This window comes from Struthio camelus, chromosome 6 (genome assembly GCF_040807025.1).
Source record: "Struthio camelus isolate bStrCam1 chromosome 6, bStrCam1.hap1, whole genome shotgun sequence".
Taxonomy (NCBI): domain Eukaryota; kingdom Metazoa; phylum Chordata; class Aves; order Struthioniformes; family Struthionidae; genus Struthio; species Struthio camelus.
Genome location: NC_090947.1, coordinates 21,013,737 through 21,036,817, shown reverse-complemented (window position 1 = coordinate 21,036,817; position 23,081 = coordinate 21,013,737). Strand labels below are relative to the sequence as shown.

Genomic DNA, 23,081 nt, shown 5'->3' with positions numbered 1-23,081 from the left:
ATTCAGCTTTTTTTTTGTTTGGCTGTTGCCATAAACAGTAAAACAGAAAAGGTCAGAGGCCCAAGAATGAAGTTCTCAAACTCATTTATCACTGCTAAAATAACAAATCGTGCACATTAACATAATTTTTAGGCCCTTATTTTGCATATGGGAAACTAAAATTCCAGTCATTTTGTGCTATACAGATATTACACTGGTTTTACCTTGATACAGAACTCAGAATGTAAATAAATTCACTCCAACTAATGGATTTGCAGTATCCATTTAGTGTCTCACTCCTACACTCACTACCAGACGTTTAAGGCAGAAACTACACAGGCTATTAAGGACAGCTGAAAGAAAAAGGGGTGAATAGAGAAGTAAAAATCAATTTTCTAAACTTGTATTTCATCGGGACTTTGGATTTCACCCAGTAACTTTGTTAAATATACCACAGTGTGTCATAAAATGAGAATTAAAGGTCTAACATGAAGAGAAAAGTGTTTATTACTTATAAAAGTGGAACCTATAAGACAACCTTCTACATGCAAGGGTCAGTGTTGATAACCAGCATCAAAATCTTGCCCTCAAATCAAAATGAGAGCCATGAGTCCCTTCTACGTCACTGAAGAAAATGCACGCAGTCTTCTTCATGGGTCCTTCTTTGTAGCCAACACAAGAAAGTGAGAAATAACCTTAGCAGGACAAGATGACATTTAGGAAAAGAAAAAAAACAATGTTGCGCAATCACTTGGCGCTATCTACTATGCTTTTTTCTGAATTAGTAATTGATAGGATTGTAGTTGTTCACATATTACCGTTTTTTGCAAAATTAAAATATTATTTTGACACAGAAAATTTTAGCTCTAATCACAAGATTCCAGATGTCAGCTAGTTATTCTTCACATTTTCAAATTAATGGATATTTTCAAGAAGTTGCTCGCGTTTTGAGATTCATACATAGTTTCCTAATTCTAGTAAAGCTGAATCTGAACAATAACAGTTGCATAACTGAGCCTTTACAAACTTCCTGAGAATTTACAGAAACTGTCAAAATTTGAGAATTGAGTCTGCTTACAATGTTTCACTTCTAGAATATATTTTTCTAGAACTGATTGAAAGTTGGCTGACCATACCAAATTATAAAAACTCAAGCAGGTCACAGACCTTACTTATTGTTTGAGCAAATTGGTACAAGTACTAGATGCAAAAAAACCTCAAGTTCTTAAAAAAATCTAAATATTTATCTCAATTTGCACAGTAAAAGCAGCTGGCTTGTGCACCACCAATTTTACAAATACAAATCAGTGTACTGACTCCTGGATCACTCAGCAGATCTACAGACATAACCTCAGAAAAGGTTAACCTAGTGCTGAGCACTACCTCACTAACACAGCCAATTGCTCAACTCCTCCTGATCTTTTTCCATAATACTCTCCTCAGACCCAAAGCTTTTCCCACAAAAATGCTTTCTACTTTCTGCCAAAGGCTAATTCATAGTCTGTTATTATCAAGTTTAAACACACAGTAACCAGAATCACAAGTGAAACCTCTATGACTGTTGATACCACCCTAATCATGGATTTTCAAATTATTTCATGGAACGTGGTCATGCACCACATTTTCTCCTATGGAAAAACTGCATGGATGGCCTCCTTTCCAACTGGTAAGGAAACAGAATTCCTGCAGCAACTAGTTACGCCAGTTGTCTATACTGAAGCGTAACAGAAGTAATGTATTTTAAGCTTCTTGCAATGTGATTTAGGAACTAGAAATGCGAAGTAGGGGCACAGTGCAAACTGCTTATTTTCCATATTACCACATAAGTTCCTGAACTAAACCAGCTGGTGTATCAAACCCAACTAGAGAGGTATTTCTTTATGCTCACACAAAGCTACAAGATTAGTTTTAGTCTACCATATAAGATATGTAAGCACATACAGTAAAGTTGCCTTAAAATAGGAAATAAAATAAACAATGTAGTCTATAAAAGTAAAGTGTACTCAGGGCAGATCTTGCAATCTTGTGTTTTAGTAAAATAACCAAAATAACTTTTCTGTGAGCACTGCAATACGCATATAAGTACCACCACATTCAATCATTTCTTAGTAAAAATGATTTTTCATTATAGATTGAGCCGCCTCTTGCAAGTTTTTCAACACTAAGGTATACTGCATAGACAAAATTAGGCTTACAGGGTGGTTGATTCCTAACAGAATTCTTGTCATATATGGAAGGCTATCAAAAACATCTGCAGTTGTCTATGCCTGGAACACTGAAGATACAAAGTTCACTAAAAAAATAATTGCATTAAATAGCAAACTTTGCATGTTGCTTTTAAGATAACTCCAAGGCAGCCTTGAAATTAAACATTTTGTTTTTATGAACAAACAGAAAAACACCTTAGCAGAATCTTACTTGAAATGGCTACAAAGTCTGTTCAAGTCCAATATTCCTTTCAGACTACTATAACTGAATAGCTGAGCAAACTTCAGCGAAGTTTAATTCCAACATCAGCAAAGTCATTGCTATGCTATCTTGGCAACTTCATCATCAAGCTAAGAATTACCCCATCTTTTTAAGACTGCCACTTCAGGTAAAGGCTCCGCCAACTCCCACCTGTAGAAGCTTAATATGTCCTGTGCCCTTGCTTTAATATACGTAAACCTCTGAACTTGCTCCTTTATACATTCAGGCTTAAGGGCTGACATTCTCATTAAGTGATGGAGAACTCTAGGGGCCAAAATGACAGCTACACAGTCATGAACGTAACCAACATTTCCCTTATGATTGGGGGGGGGGGGGGGAAAGAGTTGTATCTTCAGGTAGTACCTTAATAACAGCTAAGGCACTCAGTCCGCACTCCACATGTATTGAACTCCTCACTAGGAAAACAGGACTGTATCGAGTCAATTCTGCAGAAAACAAGTATTATCTACAGACAATATTAATGGGCGTTTCAAGATGAAGTGTCTTTATTTTTATGTTTTACCCACAATAAAACCACATGATTATGATATCAAACACTGAAGCTTTTTAACAGAACTGAAGGTTCTATTAAGCAACTAATAGCACAAGCACCAGGCTATATCTAGTAGATAGGAGCTTATTGTTATTGTATTGTAACAGCAATCTGTTGTTGATGCTCTTCAGCATGCAAGTAAAGTCACTAAGGGAAAGATGGACTGCATGCCTCAAACACAGGTACTGTAACACTTAAATCTAAATAACCAATTGTCTTAATATAAGACTTTTCTATCAGTCAGGTGACCAAGCTTCAGTGAAGGAAAAAAAACATAGCTTTTGTGGTAGACTGGCAGTGTCTGGACACCTATTTGCACTACAAATGAATGGGTAATACTTAATTTATTTGTCCCAGATACTTTGAGGATCACAGTGTAAATTTCCTAGTCACTACTTTGCTTGCAAATTAGTAGCAAATCAAGAGTCCAACAGAAAAAAACAAAACAAAAATGAGAACCACCACACACTCCTCTCCCCATCCCCCATTCCCATTATTTTGCTTGGTGAAGAACTTTTCTTTAATAAAAAGTGGGAGTTGCTACAGTTATTCATAGCTACAGATGAGACTAAGAAAATGAAACTGAAGGGAAACTAAATTGAACAGCATCTAAAACAGAATTATTACATAATGCAATTTCAAAAGTGTGTTTTTATTCTGTCTCACTACCTGCATCTACTTTCAGCTCAGTTCAAATGCTAGGCTTCGTATATGATGATCTAATTTTAATGCTTTAATAAATATCTTCAAATTATGCTGAAACTCCTAAGTAAGTCTTTTGAGTCAAAAGTACTGACAACACTGATTCAAGAGGCTTCAATAAGCCTTCAGCAAGGACCTGGATTTAGACATCTACCCAGTCTGGAGATAACCACTGACCTTTCCCCCTCCTGTTTACCCCCCAGAATGAAAGACTGCTGAGTTAAAGGTTACTGGACTTTCCGAGCTGGATAGATCTTCAGAACTGTTTTATCAGTTCTGTTTAGTAGTTTGGCTTTCATGATTAAAGCTGGACATGCACATATCCTACTAAATCTATACTTTCAGCTTTCACCTCCCCATAGTTACACTGGGATTTCTATACTGTTCACAGAACATTGATGCAGCTGTTTTAACTGCTGCCTGCTCTCCCAAAATACATAGTTTTGACTCATTTTTCATATGCAAAACACTTATCTCAATGCTTCAATGGTATCTATTTCCAGAACAAAAACTCAAACACTCCATTATAAATCAGCTCTTATTTTTTCCTGACTAATCTAAATCCTTTATTCAATTATTGTCTTATCTTCTCTAAGAGTGTTAATCTTGCACGAAAATTTGACTTACTACTACTACAGTAAAATTTTCATGATTACAGAAAAAGTAACTTAGCTGAAAAGTAGGCGTTAAATTTAAGACTACGAAACCTGTTTTGTTCTCTATAGCATTGTATGGTTGGAGAACTTTTCCTCCAAAGCAACTCAGTAACTATGTAAATTGGAAAGATTAAGCATAAATAAGTTTTTAATCTCACTTTACAAAAACTGCTTAACTGAAATTAGTTATTTATTCCAATCTCAGAAAACATAAGCCTCTGACACCTCTCTATCACCTCTCCAGCCACAGAAGTCAATTTAATGGATTCCTTAAGATTAGGAGATATAAATATTAGCAAATCCTCTTTACCAAAGGACAGTTACATAATCAGGTTACAGGTTATTGTTTTTATGTCTACATTTTAACAGTGATAAAGAGTGAAAGATCAGGAACATCGCACCTTCCCCTCTGATGGCTGTTTATTATTACACAGACTTATCTGACACCTTTGTGGTAACTTTGTTCTAGATTTCCCTGTTAATTTAACTGGCATGGCAAACAGTCCAGAAGGCATGAGGTGACTACTTCAGGATACTCCTTAACAATAAAGCCTTATAATTCAGCTTTCAAAGTATTTTCTCTAAACTCTCTCTCTACTGCAAGGTAGGAGATGAACCAACAACATGGGTAAATGGAGATCTTCCTTCCTTACTAACTAGAAAAATAGTTTTCAGTCTAATGAACTTTCCAAAGAGTGCAAGTTATCAAAGACTTGGAATCTTTTCCTTCCAAAATCCATCTTACTGACATTAGATGTTGATGAGTCAAAGCAAAACCTGGCATATACCAGGCTCATACTGTTAACTCATCTATTTTGTGAGCTGTGTGAATGAATTCCCAAAAAAAAAAAAAAAAAAAAAATCAATCCACTGATGGCATTGGTAAGAGAGAAGATAAATTTTCAAGCAGAAAGAATGTAATGGAAGAAATAGATAATACAAAAAAAGATAGTAGGAAGTAGAAGGGAAATAAACAGTGATGCAATGAGGTATCAACAATCTATTATTTGAAGAAAAAGTGAACCCATAGAAGATAAAAGTCCTTTTTTCTGTTTATGAACAAGAAATTAAGTGATAAAGTGACTATTAAAAGAACAGAGTATAAACATTTTTATAACCTTAAAATAAAAGGATTAGTCAGCAATGAGTAGGTTAAAGCACATTTTCACTTTCAGGTTAAACAGATTCAATTAACAGATCTAACAGAGCTGAAATGGTAACCTATTCTCATACTTTTTGTAATTTTTGTGTAGAGAAAACCTTGTGTTGTACTTGAGAACGCACAGAAAAAGAGGAATGGTAGTAGTTCCTCCTCCCCTTCATCTATATATTACAATTAAACTCAATTTGTAGAGATGCAAAAACACTTCAGTAGAAAGCAACTAACTTTACTTGAAATTTTACTTACTATTTTTTTCTTTTGAGATTTTAAATCTTCCAATGCATCATCTAAAAAAAGAAAATTATACATTACTTCTGACATTTAATTATGAGAGAATTTCAGCATACACAGGGCAAAACTAACGTTCAGAGTAAGATCAGAAAGTTATACACTGCCATCCAACAACATCAGTAAGCTTTATGTATAGCAACTATGGCTTTACATGAAAGTAATCATCTTAAATCCTGAAACTGCTCATAAATTATAGCCCAGCAGTATCACTTCACAGTTGTAACTATTAAAAAGTTTTATGTACCACTTCTTCATTAAGCAAGCCAATTCTAGCTAGGGCCCTGTTTTGACCTACATTAAAACTGGTAAAACATGGACAAAATGCACTTAATCTCATCAGTCAGACTACAGAAAAAGCCTAAGGTTTAAGTGTTAATGTATCTATTTGAGTACCAGATTTACTGGCTCTAATTTCACATAGGCCTCTTATACATGCTAGCTTCAAATATTAGGTCAATTCTGAGTTTCAAATCTGAATCTCTATTTCACTCTTCCAATACGTTCAGACTACAGAAAAATCCCAGTTTTATAAAGATAAGGGACATAGTTATAACTAGCAGCCACAGCACCTAACCTCATCTTTAAAATGAAAGGAGGGGAAAAGTCAAATGCATTTGGGATTCTCCTGTGAAGTCACTGCTAGGAGCTTAGCACTCACTGAAAATTCACTGTAATAAATCCTCGCCTAATATAGAAAGTATTGCCTTGATGTCATCAGGTTTTTTACCTCCTTTACAGCAGAAGGAATAACAAAAAAGGTGTTTACAGTTTTTCACTCATCCTCAGCACTACTGGACATTAGCAGTTCACTTCTTAGAAGACATAGGGGATTTTTTACCCATCTTTGAGGGTTCTGCCCCTCCCCAGAAAAGCATAAAACTACAAGAAACAACAATTAAAAAAAACACCAAAAACTACTGATTAAACAATCAAATTAAATAAGCAAGTGTAAGTGATTAGAGTATTAAGTTACTTCAGAAGTATTAGAAGTAAAGGAACACATACCAGTTTGTACCCCTGTGGTCATTTACAAACTTGCTTTCACATAATAAACCATTTAATTAAGTATACACCATACTGGAAAACTGGGTACAGTTTTAGTGACAATTTGAAACAAGACATGGAACAACATCTATTTTGCACTGGGCTGGACCACAGAGAATAGACAATTCCAAGAATTGAGCATCTTGAAATTAAGAAACCAAGGCATCCTCCACTCTACTGAATTTGACACCTATGTTAGAATATCGCCTCTCAGGCATCTCACAGATTAACACCTTAAAATGCACTTCAGTGTGGTACGGTATCATGCAGCCAGACAAGTAGCATAAGAAATGTTAAGAGGTGACAATATTAAGAAACAAATCCTGCATTTGCTATAGAAATGCCTAAAAAAAAAAAAACACACCACACTTTTAAGTATAGCCTCTCACAAACCAATGCAATCAGTTTCAAGTGTAGGCAGTTGTTTCTGATAACTAACTCCTGCTTTTAAGAATCTCATGAAGCAACCGCTCCTTCAAGAGTGGCCAAACAGCAATTACTGCAAATTATTCTCAAGAAACCAGTATCTTAGTCAAACTCACTGAAAAAAGAATTCATACCACAGAAGCAAATAACTGCAAGATACCTCACTCACTTTCCCACACTTTGAGGTATATCAGCACAAAGCTTCCTCAACAGTTGCTTGCCTGAGCAGTCTTAAAGAGAATCCCATAGTCTTTCAACATCACCCATTCTAGTGTTTCATTAGATATCTCCCTAGTTCAGAGCATGGTTCCCAAGAATTGTGTAGTTATCCAGACACCTTTACAGCATTAAAGTTATCTTCAATGACACCTACTATTGTATTCAAGCTAACTCAAGCCATTCAATTGACAGTTCACTATCTCACCTAGATCATCTGCTTTACTGCTCTAACTTTTGTACTATGCATTTGACTTCTCCTTTCCAAATAGAGGACTCGCATCTCTGAAGTAAAACACTTCACTCTTGCCCAGTCTCCAGAACAATGCAGAAATAATTCTTCTTGGAATGTTACAAAGTGCATTGAAGTCCTTTACATACAAGCAAGTCCTGCTGAACCTGTATGTTAAAAATCGCAGTAAACATCTTGAAGTGACCTAGAAAAACGTACATGCATATTTTCTCTTCCCATCTGGTCATGAAATGCAAATACGTATTCTTCAGAAATGAATCCTACAACACCATATAATACATCGACAATTGTATTTGTACATAAAATTGTATGTCCTACACTTGCATATCAAATGTAAATGTTAAATTTAAGAATTCTAAAAGTAATGTTACTAAACTCATAAGCTGTCACAAATCAAATACATCATGTTCTTCTGCAAGTCACAAAACACAGTGCGTTGAGGTTTTCTGTATTTTTGCTCATATCACAATGTACTGTTACCGGCTAACTGCTTTCAAAGAAAAGTCATAAATGAACTATCTACTGTGGACAAGTGCCATGGATACAGCGTTTAAACAGATTCTCATGCAAATTTCCTTTAACAACTCTTGGCATACCTTTGAACATCCTGCATTAACTTCTTTATAGTTACATGACATCCCATTTTCCTCAGCTCTCAAAGCAGCACTAAAAAAACACCCATTCATCCCCCTTTGCACTAGGTATGTAATGTAAGCATGCTTTGGAGAACTGCAAAAATACAAGCAATCTTGACAAACAAATTAAACATTCTCCTGCTATAAAACTCTTCCTATACATAACAGATTAAGATGAGAGAATAATTGCTAAAAGCAATTATTAAAGGAATGACTGCTACTACCATTTATATTTCTTTGCCCTCACTCCTGTATCTCCACTACATTTTATTCCATCACACTTTAAAGCATCTCAGCAAGGCAGAAAGTTATTATGATTTTATAGTGAAGAAAAGTGGGAGATTAAGCAGTTTCCTTCACATTCACTCATGAACCACGTGGCAAAAAACAACAGTTGAGCTAATGTTAAATATTTTAGTGTCAACCAAAAGGCTACTCTTCTCCTGGAAATCATTACCCGAAACACCTATATTTTATAGAAAGTCTCATTCCCAATTAGTTCCATATGCTAAAGAAGACTGAAAAAAATACTTACTATTCCTTTCTGTCCTTTTGGAAAAGAAAAAAATGAGGAGTGTTCTTATAAACCAGATTCTTTAAAACAGAAAGAAGAGTTAATTATATTAATTAAAATATATTACAGTAATTACAGTAATCATTTCTTAAGTCATTTAGGAAGCAGGACAGTTCATGTAAAAGACTTACTATATTAAGATTTAACTTTGCAAATATGAAGAACAAATCTTTAAGCAAGTAGAAAATCATAGATGAAATCAGTATCTTGACCACACAGTCACATTCATCTAAATAAAAATCCAACTGTTTCTGTTGAAATATAACAAAATATTACCACTACAGGTAGAAACATTAAAGAAGTAGCAGCAGTACATGACAGTTTGCTAAATCTTCCTTACAAATCTGTTTCAAAACAAAGTAGTAGAAAACACTGACTAGTAGAGGAGCAGAAAACACTACAGACTTCACAAAACTCACAGCATGGCTGAGGTTAGAAGGGACCTCCGGAGCTCATCTAGTCCAATCCCCCCTGCTTAAGCAGGGTCACCTAGAGCATGTTGCCCAGGACTGTGTCCAGACAGCTGCTGAGTATCCCCAAGGAACAAGACTCCACAACCTCTCTGGGCAGCCAGCTCCAGTGCTCAGTAACCCTCACAGTAAAAAAGTTTTTCCTTAGATTCACACAGAGTCTTGTGTTTCAGTCTGCACCCCATTGCCTCTTGTCCTATCACTGGACACCACTGAAAAAGTGTCTGGCTCAGTCTTCTTTACGCTCTCCCTTCAAATACTTACACACATAAGATCCCCCCCTCACTGCTCTTCAGGCTGAACAGTCCTAGCTCTCTCAGCCTTTTCTCATATGAGACACACTAGTCCCTCAGAGATGAAAAACAGTAAGGCTCTAAAATAGATCATTAACGATAATGACTGTTTGGTTACACACTATATTTCAGATTTTTAAAAGGCATGTTTATTGGGAACTTTTAAAATTGAAGTGTATGCAGCTAGCTGAAAATTACTTAGTCACAACTTCTTATTTCATAGATAATACAAGTTAACCAAAATAAATGAACTTACCAAACTTGCCACCTAAGGCTCAAAATTAAGACCCAAGAGGTTTGTAGGAAGAATTTAATACCAATGAAAGCTATGAGATATAACTATTGTACAGGCACTCAGTTAACTCCTCCAAGCAGAGTTAACTGACCTGGCTCTTGTCGATTTTAGACCTCTGAATTCACTCAGTTTTAGTTCTGTTTCAGCAGACTTAAGAGAAACAATGGAGCAGTTCACCTATGCTATTAAGGCAAAGAGAAACTGATTTATGTCCATTTTACCTTTGAAAGGTCTCTCTGAAATCATCAGGATATCATTTCTCTAAAAGTTTAGAACTGCTTATAATTAAGTTGAAGCTTCTTCTGGTAAAATTACTGGGCCTAAGCCAAGTAGCAAATCTCATACTTCAAGCCCTTCCTAGGATATTATGCAAAACCCTCCTAGTGCTGAGCACCATATAAAAAATTAAAGTAGCAATGTTTCAGTTAAGTAAAAAATAAATAAATTCTAAACATTAGAAAGGTTCTCTGAATAGCGGTTCGCATAAGAAGGCGAGCAAAACGCTATCAAGGTTTTAGAGTGACCAATTTATAGGAACATCTTCTGCATTTATATAACGGCAATTGAGTTCAAAATACTTTCAAAAACTAAGAAGAAAACCCAAGTTAAGTTAGACAAGACAACTGGAAGGTGAAGCAACCTATTCAAGATTAGAGTAGCACACAGTTTAACTCCATTCCACTTTCAAATTTTTAATGAATAACTATTTTAAGAATATGGATGGCTTTGCCGACTTACATAATGTGAAATGCATCTCTCCATAAAGTAACAATAGAAGTAAATGTTTACAGGGTTTGAACTGTGTTTAAGACTATGTTCTATGGGCAAAAAAAAACATTATTTGTTTTGTATTATGTATATTTAATAAAGGCAGGAGTCTTCCCCTACCTAAATCTGTATTTTTAAGCAAACAAATATCTAGTAAGACTTCACGAAGTCTAAACATCCTCTTAAAGAATTTTTACAAAGCTTAATAGCAGACTATTTCAGATCAGTTTTACAACCCTAAAATAAAAATATATTTATCTGAGAATTAACATGAATCAGACAAAATAGTTTGCATTTGAATTAGTCTGTTTCAAGAAGTACACCCTTCTAACATGCTAATATTTTTTCCTCAACTTTCCAGATTATTTAAATATACCTTTTAACATTAATGATGCTATATATTCTAAAACCTAACTCACTCTACCAGTATCAGTAACAAGCCCAGACCCTGAGGGAACGACCTAAGGCAGAAATAAGTTGGTGACTAACTGCAAGCTGGAAACAGCAGACATATTCCAGCGTGATTAGGGCAGAAAAATCTCTAGAGCTAGTACTGGGTGGCACCAGGCTTTCAATATGGGGTCACCTCTTGACCAAGAATGAGGACAAGCTGACAGCTGCTTGCCATTCATACCTGCCAAAAACATTGAAGGGGAATAGCTTAAGAGTAAAGAAAAAAAATCAGCTGAACAGTTGCAAGTCATAAGAGAACCAGAGTGTAACTCTGAACGTTTCTAAGTTGACAACCAACTTGGAATATTACAGCAAGCCACCATTCAAAAAACATGAAGTAAGAATAGGAAAAAAAATGGAAAATAAAAATGCAATGTTAAAAAAAAGAATCACACAGCAGGACTAGAAGCCAATCACCTTCAGTAAGGAAAACGTTAACTTCTATACTAGTCCTTACACACTTCAGTGAAGGGAGGCTAGTAATACTTCCTTTTCTACACGCTTTCCTTGTTAGCTTGAGCAAGTTTTTGCATGCTATTGACAAAGACCTTCAAATCATTGTACTCAATACAATCAATTTATATTGATCTGTCAAAGATTAATTTGAGCTTTAATTTCTATATTAATTCTTCCCAGTCAGGGTATTGCTGCCCATGTATCTGCTCCACAGGATTCCATAACAGCAACATATTACTGCATTATGGATAATACAATATGACATACAGAAAGGATCTTCAAGTGGGTTTTTTTTTTTTTTTTTTACATGCTATGTTATGCATGACACTGATCAAGCTTGCAAATATTAAATATTTATATTTGACTCCACCATTCAAGTCTAAAGCTAACACCAACAAGTCAGGTTTTCACATAGATGTTGCACAAATGTGAACAGTATTTGATGTTCATTCCAGCAAATTAGTAAGTGCACTGTTGCACATGTATGGGGAAGCTGCTCAGTGGACTGCTTCATCTTCCTGAAGGGTTCTGGGTTGGGGTAGGGAACAGGGGGGACAGGAAGAGGATGTTTAGTGAAGTGGTGGCTGATTGTTATTTTTAGAAGTGAAGTTTTCTTAGAGAAAAAGAGCCACTCATAAGGAAGAGCAGTCTGATCAGCTCAGTGAGAAGTAGCAGGTAATATTTTCTCCCATTTCCAATGAGGAAATCTTTACATCCAATGACGATAGGAAAATTTCTGGTTAAAGAAAACACTCAGGAATTTGAGAAAAATAGCTAATTGAACTGATCCTCAGTATGTTTAGGCTGATGACCTTCCAAGTCACTTCTGTGTTAGCAGTCATTTAACATCTAAAAGGATAATTTCTCTACTCATTCTTGTATTTCTTTCCCAATTTTATATGCTCTATTTTACATACAGGCAACATAACTGTCACTTTCACCTCATGCTATTACTTTTCCAAAAGGCAACAGAGAAAAACCAAGGTAATGCCATTCTACTTATACTACATTAACTTAGAGCCATTCAAATAAAGGCCTTTTTAGTCCTAATATAATTTTGATAAGCCAAGTAACTTTAGATGCTAACATTGATGGTAAGATTTCATTCTACACTAAACTCAGGCCCGAGAGACACATTCCCTCCAAGAAAGCGTCTGCCTAACTATTTGAATTTATTTTAAAGAAAAAATTCAGCAAGTTTTGACAACTCAAAGACTGTCAAAAACAATCCCTAGCCCCTGCTGAGATGCATTTCCCATCTCCTTTTACTAATACAGCAGTTAAGGAAAAAGGTATATTTACTTACATCAATGGAAATGCAAAAAATGGAAGTGTCATAATCAACCTTGCTGTCCATTCATCAGGAAGACACCACAAATACACAATTAGACAGGTGATAAGATAAAGAAGTGAAGAGTAGAGAAGCAGCCTTCCAACCCATAGTTTCTGAAGTCTCTGATTTTTCTCTCTAAATTCTTCTAATGTCTGTATTTCCTGTAAATAAATGGGAGTTCAAGCTTATTAATGAAATTAGTTGGTGGTTTTATTAAACTGACCTTAACTGTTTGTCAGTTATCAAACTGATGTGACTAATTTTAACAATGCTTGCCCAACAGATACAACTTCCACAGTATAAACTACATCACAGCATAAAGGTTATGATATGGACTACTTGCACCTTATCCACAATAACACAGTGCTGCTGGGCAAATAATGCAATAAATTAACACATTTTTCCTGCTTTAATGATTTAGTAAATTTGGGATGAGGGGAAAAAGCTAGTATCTTATGAATTCCAACCTTCCTATGATCACATAGGTCTGCTATACCAAAATACTTTGCATCCTAAAGTTTTCATTAGGCATCTGTGGTATTTCAAATGCTTCCAGTACTTCTCTACTAACATGCAAAATTGCTGAAACTTTTCAGTCACCTCAAGTATGTTTTCATTTCAGTATTTCCTTACATTAAGAAGGAAAGCCTGAACATCGGAATGATGCTTTTGGCATATTAATAAGCAATCCAGCAATGCTCTGCTGTGTTACCATTTTGATTGCATTTCAAGTGGCAACAAAAGTACTCATAGTTTCATCAAAAGGAAACAAAAATACCAACAACATATTTCAAAACAGTTAGTTTCCCCATAGACTACAGAAAATTGTCACAAATTCTGGCTAGTATCACAACCGATTACTGAACTGTCTATTCAGTTATTCTGCCCACGACCTTACTTACTACCACTATAGTTAGAACTGTAAGACTTAAAAACATATATGGAAGCTTTGCTAATGTGCCTGACAAATCAAGCTTCGCTTTAGTGACATTTTTCTGGGGAACATAAAATGAGAACTTAACCATTAGCTGTAACTAAATTGTCTAATCCATTTCATGCTGTCTAAATATATATTTAAACTATGGTATACTGTATAGTAGTTTCAGTGTTTTTTTTTTTTAAATGATTAATGGTAAGGGAAAGAAAGGTAGCAGGGCATCTGAAACTTATCATCTCTAGCACATGCAATAAAAATATCAAAATAATTTAAATTTCATTACAGTATTTTATGTAACGCATGTGCAAAACATGGCTAGCGAAAGGAGATGTATTTGCTTTCTGTGGTGTTTTGTTCAGAAATACATACCTTATCAATTTTTTCTAATACTTCTACAGTGGAAGGCTTTGCCTGCTTACATGGGAAAGAAAAGAGATGTTAACCTTAAGAAAATTCAGCACCTTGAGGGTCATTTCAGGATAACAGCCTCCTAACAAAAACACACATACTCATGGAGTAATATGCTGTCTATTTTACACAAAAAGAGTTCTCCTACTTCAGTGTCTTCTGTTTGTCATTGTTAATGAATCACTTTCTTTTACAGTTGCTGTTATTATCTGAAGGTCTCCTACACCAAACATGAAAGCCTACAATGCCTGTACAATAATAATGGATGCGTGGGTAGGAAGTGAAACAAGGAGAGAACTGGTGAGCAGATGGAAATGGTAAAAAGAAAAGAACATAAACAAAAAACCTTATTCTGAAAACTTAAGCTTTTACTACTATTCACTCCACAAAGACACATGCTCTTAGTAAATGATAAGCAATTGCAAGTAAGTTCTCTCATCTCCAGTAAAACTCCCCTTAGGAAAAACCTGGAATCCACCTTCTAAGACTCTTCCCTAATTTCTGAGACATATGAAGCTATTAATTACATTCCCCCACCCTTCAGGCCCACACTGCATCACCATGGAAGCCGGGAGCCTCTTTCTTTCTATTATGCAAAACTGACATCTTCAACTCTTGCTTTTAAAGGGGTTTTGTATGGAAAGCTCTCAAATAGATTTAAAATATGCAGAGGCAAACCAAACTAGACCCAGGCCTGTCACTGTGGAAGGGAAAAAAAAAAACCCACACACACAAAGCACAGCCATCCAGCTATGCAGTTCTGAGTTCTTTGTGGGCAGGGCAAGGACAGAGTCTTTGTCATTTTATCTCACACTTGCTTGGCTACTGACTTTTTAAATCAGTGTATTTAGAGGAAAATTTTAGTATTAGCATTTAACCATCAAGAGCAAATACAGAATTATAATAAGAATCCTATCAACTGATTAAGAACAGCATGTCCTGGAAACTCCAATCTTCTAGACTAATTAAAGATTATAAGATTGTAACAAGTTGTACTTACCCTCCACCTTGAAATTAATCCACCCATCTTCTACGTGTGGATAAACGCTGGCAGATTTATCAGTCTTCTACTAGAATTCACAGCTAGAAGTAAAGCATTAAGTACTTAGAGCTCCTGACAACATACTCCAAGATTCACCAATTTATTCCAATACCTAGAGGAACCCACAACATAAAATCATTGCCTAGTTATCCACCTTTATATTATTTTAGAAAAGGGGCTATAAAATGAAATATTTTATCAAGTCAGTTATCAGTCATGATGGGGCCAAACTTATTTTTACTTTGGAAATACTTAGCAAGAAGTGAGCCCTCAAAAACAGAGCCACAGAATAACTGCTAAAAGAAAGGCCAAAATCCTCTGATACAAAAGCAACTTAAGAAAGTTACTAAGATAGATTTAAAAAACTGATTTCAGCTAACTCCTCAGCTGCTCATTAGCATAACTCCCAATGTTTCTTCTCAGCCTACCTGTCACTGCAGACATCCACCACTAACATCCTTTTATTCATGATGAAGAAGAGATTACTTCCTGGTAATGCGCTAACCAATAACGAGTTTATTGTATAGTGTTATTATTCTTCTTTGGCAAGATTAGTTTTACGTAGAAATAATAAGATAGTTTAAAACCCAGCTACTGAGACTTCACTTGCTCCTGAAAAGCACCCCACTCACAGATGTTCCCTGCACATAGCATATACAGTGCAGAAACCAGCATATCAAATCGCCCTAAAACAATTCCAAGGATGCAAAAGTAGTTCACACTCTAGACAAATTGGGAGCCCATGAACAGCAATAATTTGATGATCTGGATCCAGGTTCCTAAAATAAAAGTGTAATACCTTCCTATCAGTAGCTAGCTAGAACAAACTAATTTTGAACCACAGGATAACAGAATTTCTCTCCAGTCATTTACAACTTTTTCATTCACTGGATAAAAACACTTATCAGTTCATAGCAACATTAACAGGAAACCAAGGCTCAATCCCAGCTGGAAACTAATGTTCAACAAAAGCCTTAACTCTAGAAGAAAACAGTAAGACTTTGAAAACTAAAAAAAAAAAGGAAAAGCAATGATCCACCTAAGCAAACATCTAAGACAGATATCATTATTAATTTGGTCAAATCACCTTTGGCCAAAAACAGAAAAATAAAGAAACCTCACCTAAACCCAAATTTTTTCCCAAAGATACCTGAAACTGCCAGAACAAATTAATATAGCATCAGATAAAGAACTAACGCAGCATGGCAACCTCTTCACCTTTTAAGACAGACAAAGACTTCAGAACCCAGAACTATGATTTTGAAAGCCAGTCCTTAAAGACAGTAAGGAAACCCACATTTTAACTACCACCAAATTGAACCTAGAACAGACCAGTCACCTCTGCCAAATTACTAACACAAAAGGGGTGAGCTACAGAAAACAAAACAGTTACCTCTGGGCCTCTTGAATGAATTCTCAAAGTCACTACTACAGCAACTCAGCTCAGTAAAACAATAGGAATATTTTTATTTTTCAATACACATTGCAACTGTTCTCTAACATTGAGAATTTTATATAACTTCCACTTGGCAGTTACAGGTAAGTTTCTGCATGCCAAGTATTGCAGTAGACCCTATCTGAGCAAATACACTCTTCACAAATACTTTGGAGGGATAGATAATACCTTTATTGCAAAACAACACAAAAGCTATGCCAAAGGCTCAAAATCATCAATTAAAAAGTCTGTAAACAGAGCATGAAGTTCTCACATCTCATTTGCTTCCCTAACATTGCCATTGTTGCTAGTAGCAATGGTAGCGCTCAGCTACGTATATGCACGGAAATATACATAAACTGAGATGCTTCCATTGCCTTTTGGTATCTCATCTTTCTTTGCATCACAGTTCGAGAACCTCTGTAGTAGACGCGCTAGGAGATAGTTGTACGTGAGCCACTGGTGACACCGATCTTTGTCAATAGCACATTCACTGTGATATCACTACATATGCTTTTCAACATATCTGACAAATATCTGGTAGGGAAACAGGCTTGGCAGGTGTCACCACACATAATTTTACATGAACTATGATGCTGACAGGTTTTACACATCCTGCTTAAGTTAGTAACGCTACTGAAATCCTTCCTCAAGGAAGTATTAAAGGATAAAACTAAACTCACATTTACAGTTCCTACAGTGAACCCTTATTTGGGAGATAAGCAATTTTCTACAGTCTCTGTGGAGCACCTCAGAAGTTTTCCTTCTTCCCTTTCTTCCTCCACATCTTTTCGATATGACCACAACACATGTTGTCTTCGATAGCTCATAAGCGTAACTCCCAGTGTGCCTCCTCACTTGTCACTCCAGAAATCCACCCGTAACATCCTACTGTTCATGATATGTATCCTTGCTCCACAATTCTATTGCCTTGACATACTCTAACCAACAATTTGACTCATAGCATTTTTACTCTGTAAGATGTTGCGACCGGGCTTATTTCCAAACATATTATCACAGATTTAATACACAAATGAGATAAGCCTACAGGTAGCAATTGTTGCAGCTAAAAGAAACAAGTGTTTGAAAAACACTTGATGCATAAGCTAATAAAAATTGGTAATAGTATTTTTTTATAACCTGACTCTCCAAAAAAAAATAAAAAACCTGAATTTCCTCATAGCACCTCCTTTACTCCAAAAACATGCAACTTCATAAAAAGCAAAGCAAAAGTACAACCAGTAAGTGAATTACAGAGTACAGAGTTTCTCTTTTGAAAGAGGCATGTGCAATCACGCACAGTTACAGAACAGTCATCCACCATCCTTTTCATCTAAGGAAAGAAAAGTTTGATGATCTCACTACACTCTTATTAAGTCATACAATGAAGCAGACAGCTTTCTTCAATTAAGAATACGAGCATTTTGTGTCTCCTGTTAGAGTTAAGGAGGATTCCAAACAAAATCATCCTATGGCTCCAAATTAAGTTGTAATATCTGAAATGTTGAGGTTCAGGACTGAATAACATTAAATGAAGTCATACTGAAAGGAGAAAACACAGCTTAGAAATATATGCAATCAAGTCCTTGCGTGAAGAACTAGTCCTCTTTCTCCTTAAAGAAGGGAAAATACCCTTCAGAGGAGACATTTCACATATAAAATGAAATTACTAACATTACAAGTTTATCACAACCACCAAAGAGTCAAAGAATACAAGGCCTGTTTTTCAAATCGATGCTCTAGTTCTGCTGACAGTTTTCACACGTAATTCATACTCACCCACAATTTATTGCTCTCTCAATCTTGCACAGCAATTGTAAGAATTTTCTTAAGCTATGAATACCTTGGACAAGTACATAAGCAAAACAAAGCCAAGAGCACCATCCAGCACCTATTGCTAGTCTGTTTCAGCACCTCTCAGTTACACCAAGATATATATTTTTGGTGATCTTTAGCTTAATTTTCCCTTTATTCCATTTGAAAGCACCCAAAGGTCTTATGTTTTTAAACCCCTTGATTAAAAAGGCAAACTTAGTTTCAAAAAGTGACTTTAAAACGATGAACAAAGGAATGGGTGGGTCGAGCACTTCTTAAAGCCACCTCTTGTTCTGAAGCCCTACAACAGCAACAATCAGCAATCCCGAGAGAAAGCAGCGAGCCCCGGCTCCCGCGGCCGCCGGGCGGCAGAGAGGGCAGAGGGGAGACAGCCTCAGCTCAGGGCAGCCGTTTGCCCGGCCGGCCACTTGCGACAGGGCCGGAGGGGAGGGGGGCCCGCGCGACTCCCGCGGCCTCTCCGGACACAAGCCGCCGCCGAGCCGCTTCCTCTTCGGAGGCAGCAGCCCGGCCGAGCAGACCCAGCCCGCCGCCCCCCTCAGCCCGCGCGGCTCGGCCCGGCCTGGCCGCCGCCCCCTCAGCCGGCCCGAGGCCGCCCACCGGGAGCCCCGCAGACCCGGGCAGAAGGGGCCGCCCGGCTGCCACCGGCGAGCGGGGGGCCCTGCGCGGCCGCCCGGCCCCGGCGACGCGGACGAGGAGCCCGAGCCGGGCCACGGGAGGCGCCGCCGCCCCGCCCACCCCTTCCCTCCCTCGGGCAGGGGAGCCAGTCTCCGCTGCGGGGACGCGCCGGGCCGGGCCGGGCTACCCCGCCCCACCGGGCCGGGCCGGGCCGGTGCGCACGTACCTGCCGCGGGCCGGGCCGCGCATACCGCCACCACCGCCGAAGGAGGGGTCGCTAGCTGCGGCCGCGCTCCCATCAGGCCCCGCGCGGCGCCGGCGGCCAATCAGCGGCGGGCCGAAGCGGCGCGCGCGGGGGAGGGGAAGGAAGGGCCGTTGCGGGGGGCGGGAGTTGTGTGCCGCGGCGGCGGCGGCCAGCGCGGGCAGAGCCCGGCGGGTGCCCGAGCCGCGCGGGCGGCGGTGGGGCGGGCGCGGCCCTGTGGGGCGGCGGCGCTGCCCTGACGGCGGCGCTGGGGCGGCGGCCGCGGGCGGGCGGGAGGGGCCGTTCTCCGCCGCGCTTCTGGCCGTGTTTGGAGTGGCGTTTGGCGGGCAGCGGTTAAGTCTGCAGGTGCCGCGGTGGAGGGAGGGGGGTCTCGGTTCTGGGGTCTGTTTTCCCCTTTCGGTGTCAGAAATCGGCTCCTCTAAACACGGCGCGTGAGGCCCAGCCGTGCCGGCGCTCTGCGAGGAAGGCGTTCCCCTCTCGCTGGGATAAATTAGGTTTTTGTCAAAACAAGAGTACAGAGAGCTGCTTCGGGTGCTCACCTGCAGACAAGTCAGGTGCTTTGTTGCTAAAATCTAGGAACACGAGGGTCCAACTGTTGTGTAAAGGTTTGCAGCAGCTTCCTGATGTTTGTACTTTCTATCTTTGACTATAAAACAAATCCTGAAAAAAACTATCCTGGACTATCCTATCATTTTGCATGAGGCAGGTGCTAAATTCACCTCATAGTTACAGTACAGGACTGCTTTCACCCTGGGTCCATCTGGGTCCGTTAGGTGATTGCTTGGACTTCTGCTTTATGGATAATTCATTCGACAACACCCAGTTCGTTCAGCAACACTCGTATTTCTTTAATTTACATTGCTGTAATAATAACGCCCTCCCTTCTGGTACTCTGGCAGTTATAGGGTGCTGACTGTTCTTTCCCCTTTCTGCCTCTCACCAAAGAACCACGTTGTCCGAAGCTCTGTTTGCTACCTGTTCCGTTGCGTTATGTAGTACCCTGACTCGATTGACTCCCGTGATCACTTGTCCAATGCGGAGAGGACTGGGAAACAGAGAATACCCGCTCCTTTTGCACTCTGTTTCTCACACCTTCCTAGGTCTCCTGCTTCAAAGTTTTGTGAATATGGCTATGCAAGCAGGAGTATATGAAGTTTTTTTTCCAATTCTAGAAAAAGAATTTGGTCCCAAGCAGAATAGGCAACCGTTTTAGGCCAGGGAGGAAAAAACAAGATACCCCATCCACTTTTTAGTCAAAACAGTAAGCTTCAGACTTCAAACAGAAGAGCTGCAGAGTCTGGTCATCTGCTAGACAGTCATTTGTAGTTTTGACATTGGGATATTCATCCTTTTAGCTGCCGCTAGCGTTCAGAGTAAATCTTACAACATATCTACTATTTATAGTATCAGCTAAATACCAACTGGTTATAGCTGAAAATCACAGTCTAGGTTGGGCTCCAAGTAAGCTAATTCAAAGCAAATAAGGGCAGTCAATGCAGAGCCATTGACTAAACTAGACAGCCTGATACCAATTGCAGAGGTAGAAACCATAAGCTATATCTACAGCTTTGTTTTCCACGTTGAGACCTAGAATATTGCTTCCTTGCCAAATGGAAAAAGACCTGGTGACTAAGCCTTGTCTTCTCTTCAACTTTCTTCCTAGATCCACATCTGTTGACTAAGATCCTTGTAGCAATGACTATCCCTCTGCTAAGAGGACCTCTTTTTGCTTTCAGATTAAACACCTATAGCACAACCCTGGTTATGATACTTCTAGCAGTGTTGCTGGAGGGAAGCTGGTTTAAATCTTCATCTTTTAGCCAAGATGCTAACATATTTTCCCATGGTCTAGCATGGTATCCACTTTTTAAAAATGTAGATAATGACAGTACCATATTTAAAGTCTTTTTGGAATGCTACAGCCAATACTAGCTTCTCCAAGAAGCTTCTGTTTCTTTTCCTGGAATTGTCACAAACTTTTTCAAGTCACCACAAAATTTGATTCAGGGCTGAATGAGGATTCTGACAGGTGATTTTAGACCATACGTGTGACCTTGGGTTGTATTATGGAATAGATTTTTATGCATGCCTCCTCAATGCAGTTCTAATCGCAGCTATACAATTACAAATCTGTCTAACTGGTAGTTTTAAAAAGGTACTGTTAACTACCATTTTTGAACTTTTCATGCAGATGAGTGTCTTAGGCACAAAATTAGCTAATACTTTTAAATGCATGTCTGGTAGTTGACAATATGTTAACTGTGTGATGCTATATGATAGCGTGTAGCTACCTATTTGCATCAGAGTATAATCAGCTGAGATCTACCTTCCAGAGGACATATCCACAAAAGAAGAAATGATGCCCATGTAGCTAGTAAGGCTAATAAAACTGAGCAGAGAATCATAACTTCAAATCAGTCAGAGTAAAAATTACATTAATCTAGTTCAAAACTGCCCCCTACAGAGTATTTAAAACTACAAATAAATTCTGTGTGAAATCTTTCCTTATCAGTTGGACTGGTGTTTAACCTGATTCTGTGTAACCATTCTAACAGCAGACTAGTCTCCGCAGTTTTTCCCCTGGGGATCGTATGTGGCACTTTTGGTCCTTCCATATGCAGAGCCCTGGACAATCAATAATAAACTTCATTTAAAATGTGTTGATCACCTTCAGAACAACACCCAGAGATTCTTCTTTGCCTTCAAGAAGAGTTTTCCCGTGGTAACGTTCATAAAACACGATATGTTAGCAATATATGTAGTCTAATGGTTTATTTTCTAAATAAATATGTGGTCCTATACATCCTTAGGAAAATGCCATTTGGTTAAGAGACGCTTAGCGTTCCTAATTTGTGTTTACTTGAGGTTTTTAATTAGGCTGCCCAAATATGTTCAGCAGTCTCTTAAAACAGGCCCTCTTAGACTTTCCTGGCTAGTGAGGCCATATATTTTAACTCACTTAGATGCTGAGAAAATTTAGATGTTGAAACAGAACCATTGTCTACATTGCAGCTAGAGATGTAATTGCAGCAAATGAATGTGTACATTTAAAGCTAGCTTTAAAATCACAAACTGTCCTGCCCATAACACTAGGTTTGTATGTGCTGTAATCTCAGCATTTTTTTTCCAACACTTAGTCAATGAAACAGCAGTTTGGGAATTACATGCCACTGTTTTCTGCATTGCTCTGACCCAAACTGCAGTACTGTCTTTTGCTCAGCTCTACAGGAGCACAGCTTTTCTCTCGAGCTTGCTTCCCACTCGCCATAGGCACCACAGCGATTAAAGTGAGCCAGAACTCTTAGGGACGCTGTCCGTGCACTCCTCGCTGTGCCTCTGCTTTCCACCCGCAAAGCCACTCTACTGCCGTTAGCCCAGTGCAGTTGGATTTGGATCGCTGCAGCTTCCTTTTACATCATCCTCTGCTGGAGGTACCACAGCCAGTAGGTGTTAGCGTAAGGCAAAACTGAATCAAGCCAACTACGGATCATGTTTCCCAGGACCTAGACCGTGCTTCC

At 38.4% G+C, this 23,081-nt stretch overlaps 1 protein-coding gene across 9 annotated transcripts in view; it reads right to left on the bottom strand.

The window, feature by feature from the left end:
• The window catches only part of LNPK (lunapark, ER junction formation factor), a 90,714-nt gene extending 71,063 nt beyond the window's left edge, over window positions 1-19,651 (bottom strand). For 7 of the 9 annotated variants that reach the window (XR_011141903.1, XR_011141905.1, XR_011141904.1 and 4 more), the window contains exons 1-6: window positions 19,528-19,651; window positions 15,374-15,456; window positions 14,335-14,379; window positions 13,002-13,189; window positions 8,922-8,980; window positions 5,768-5,808 (exon numbers count right to left, since the gene is read on the bottom strand). Coding sequence is in view for 4 of the 9 variants with exons in the window: in XM_068948516.1 (XP_068804617.1) it covers window positions 5,768-5,808; window positions 8,922-8,980; window positions 13,002-13,189; window positions 14,335-14,379; window positions 15,374-15,400 (360 nt within the window). In the remaining 5 variants the exon portion in view is untranslated. The remainder of the gene's footprint in view (window positions 1-5,767; window positions 5,809-8,921; window positions 8,981-13,001; window positions 13,190-14,334; window positions 14,380-15,373; window positions 15,457-19,527) is intronic. The other 2 variants (XM_068948517.1, XM_068948520.1) reach the window with 1 other exon arrangement.
• Between the last annotated feature and the right edge of the window lie 3,430 nt (window positions 19,652-23,081).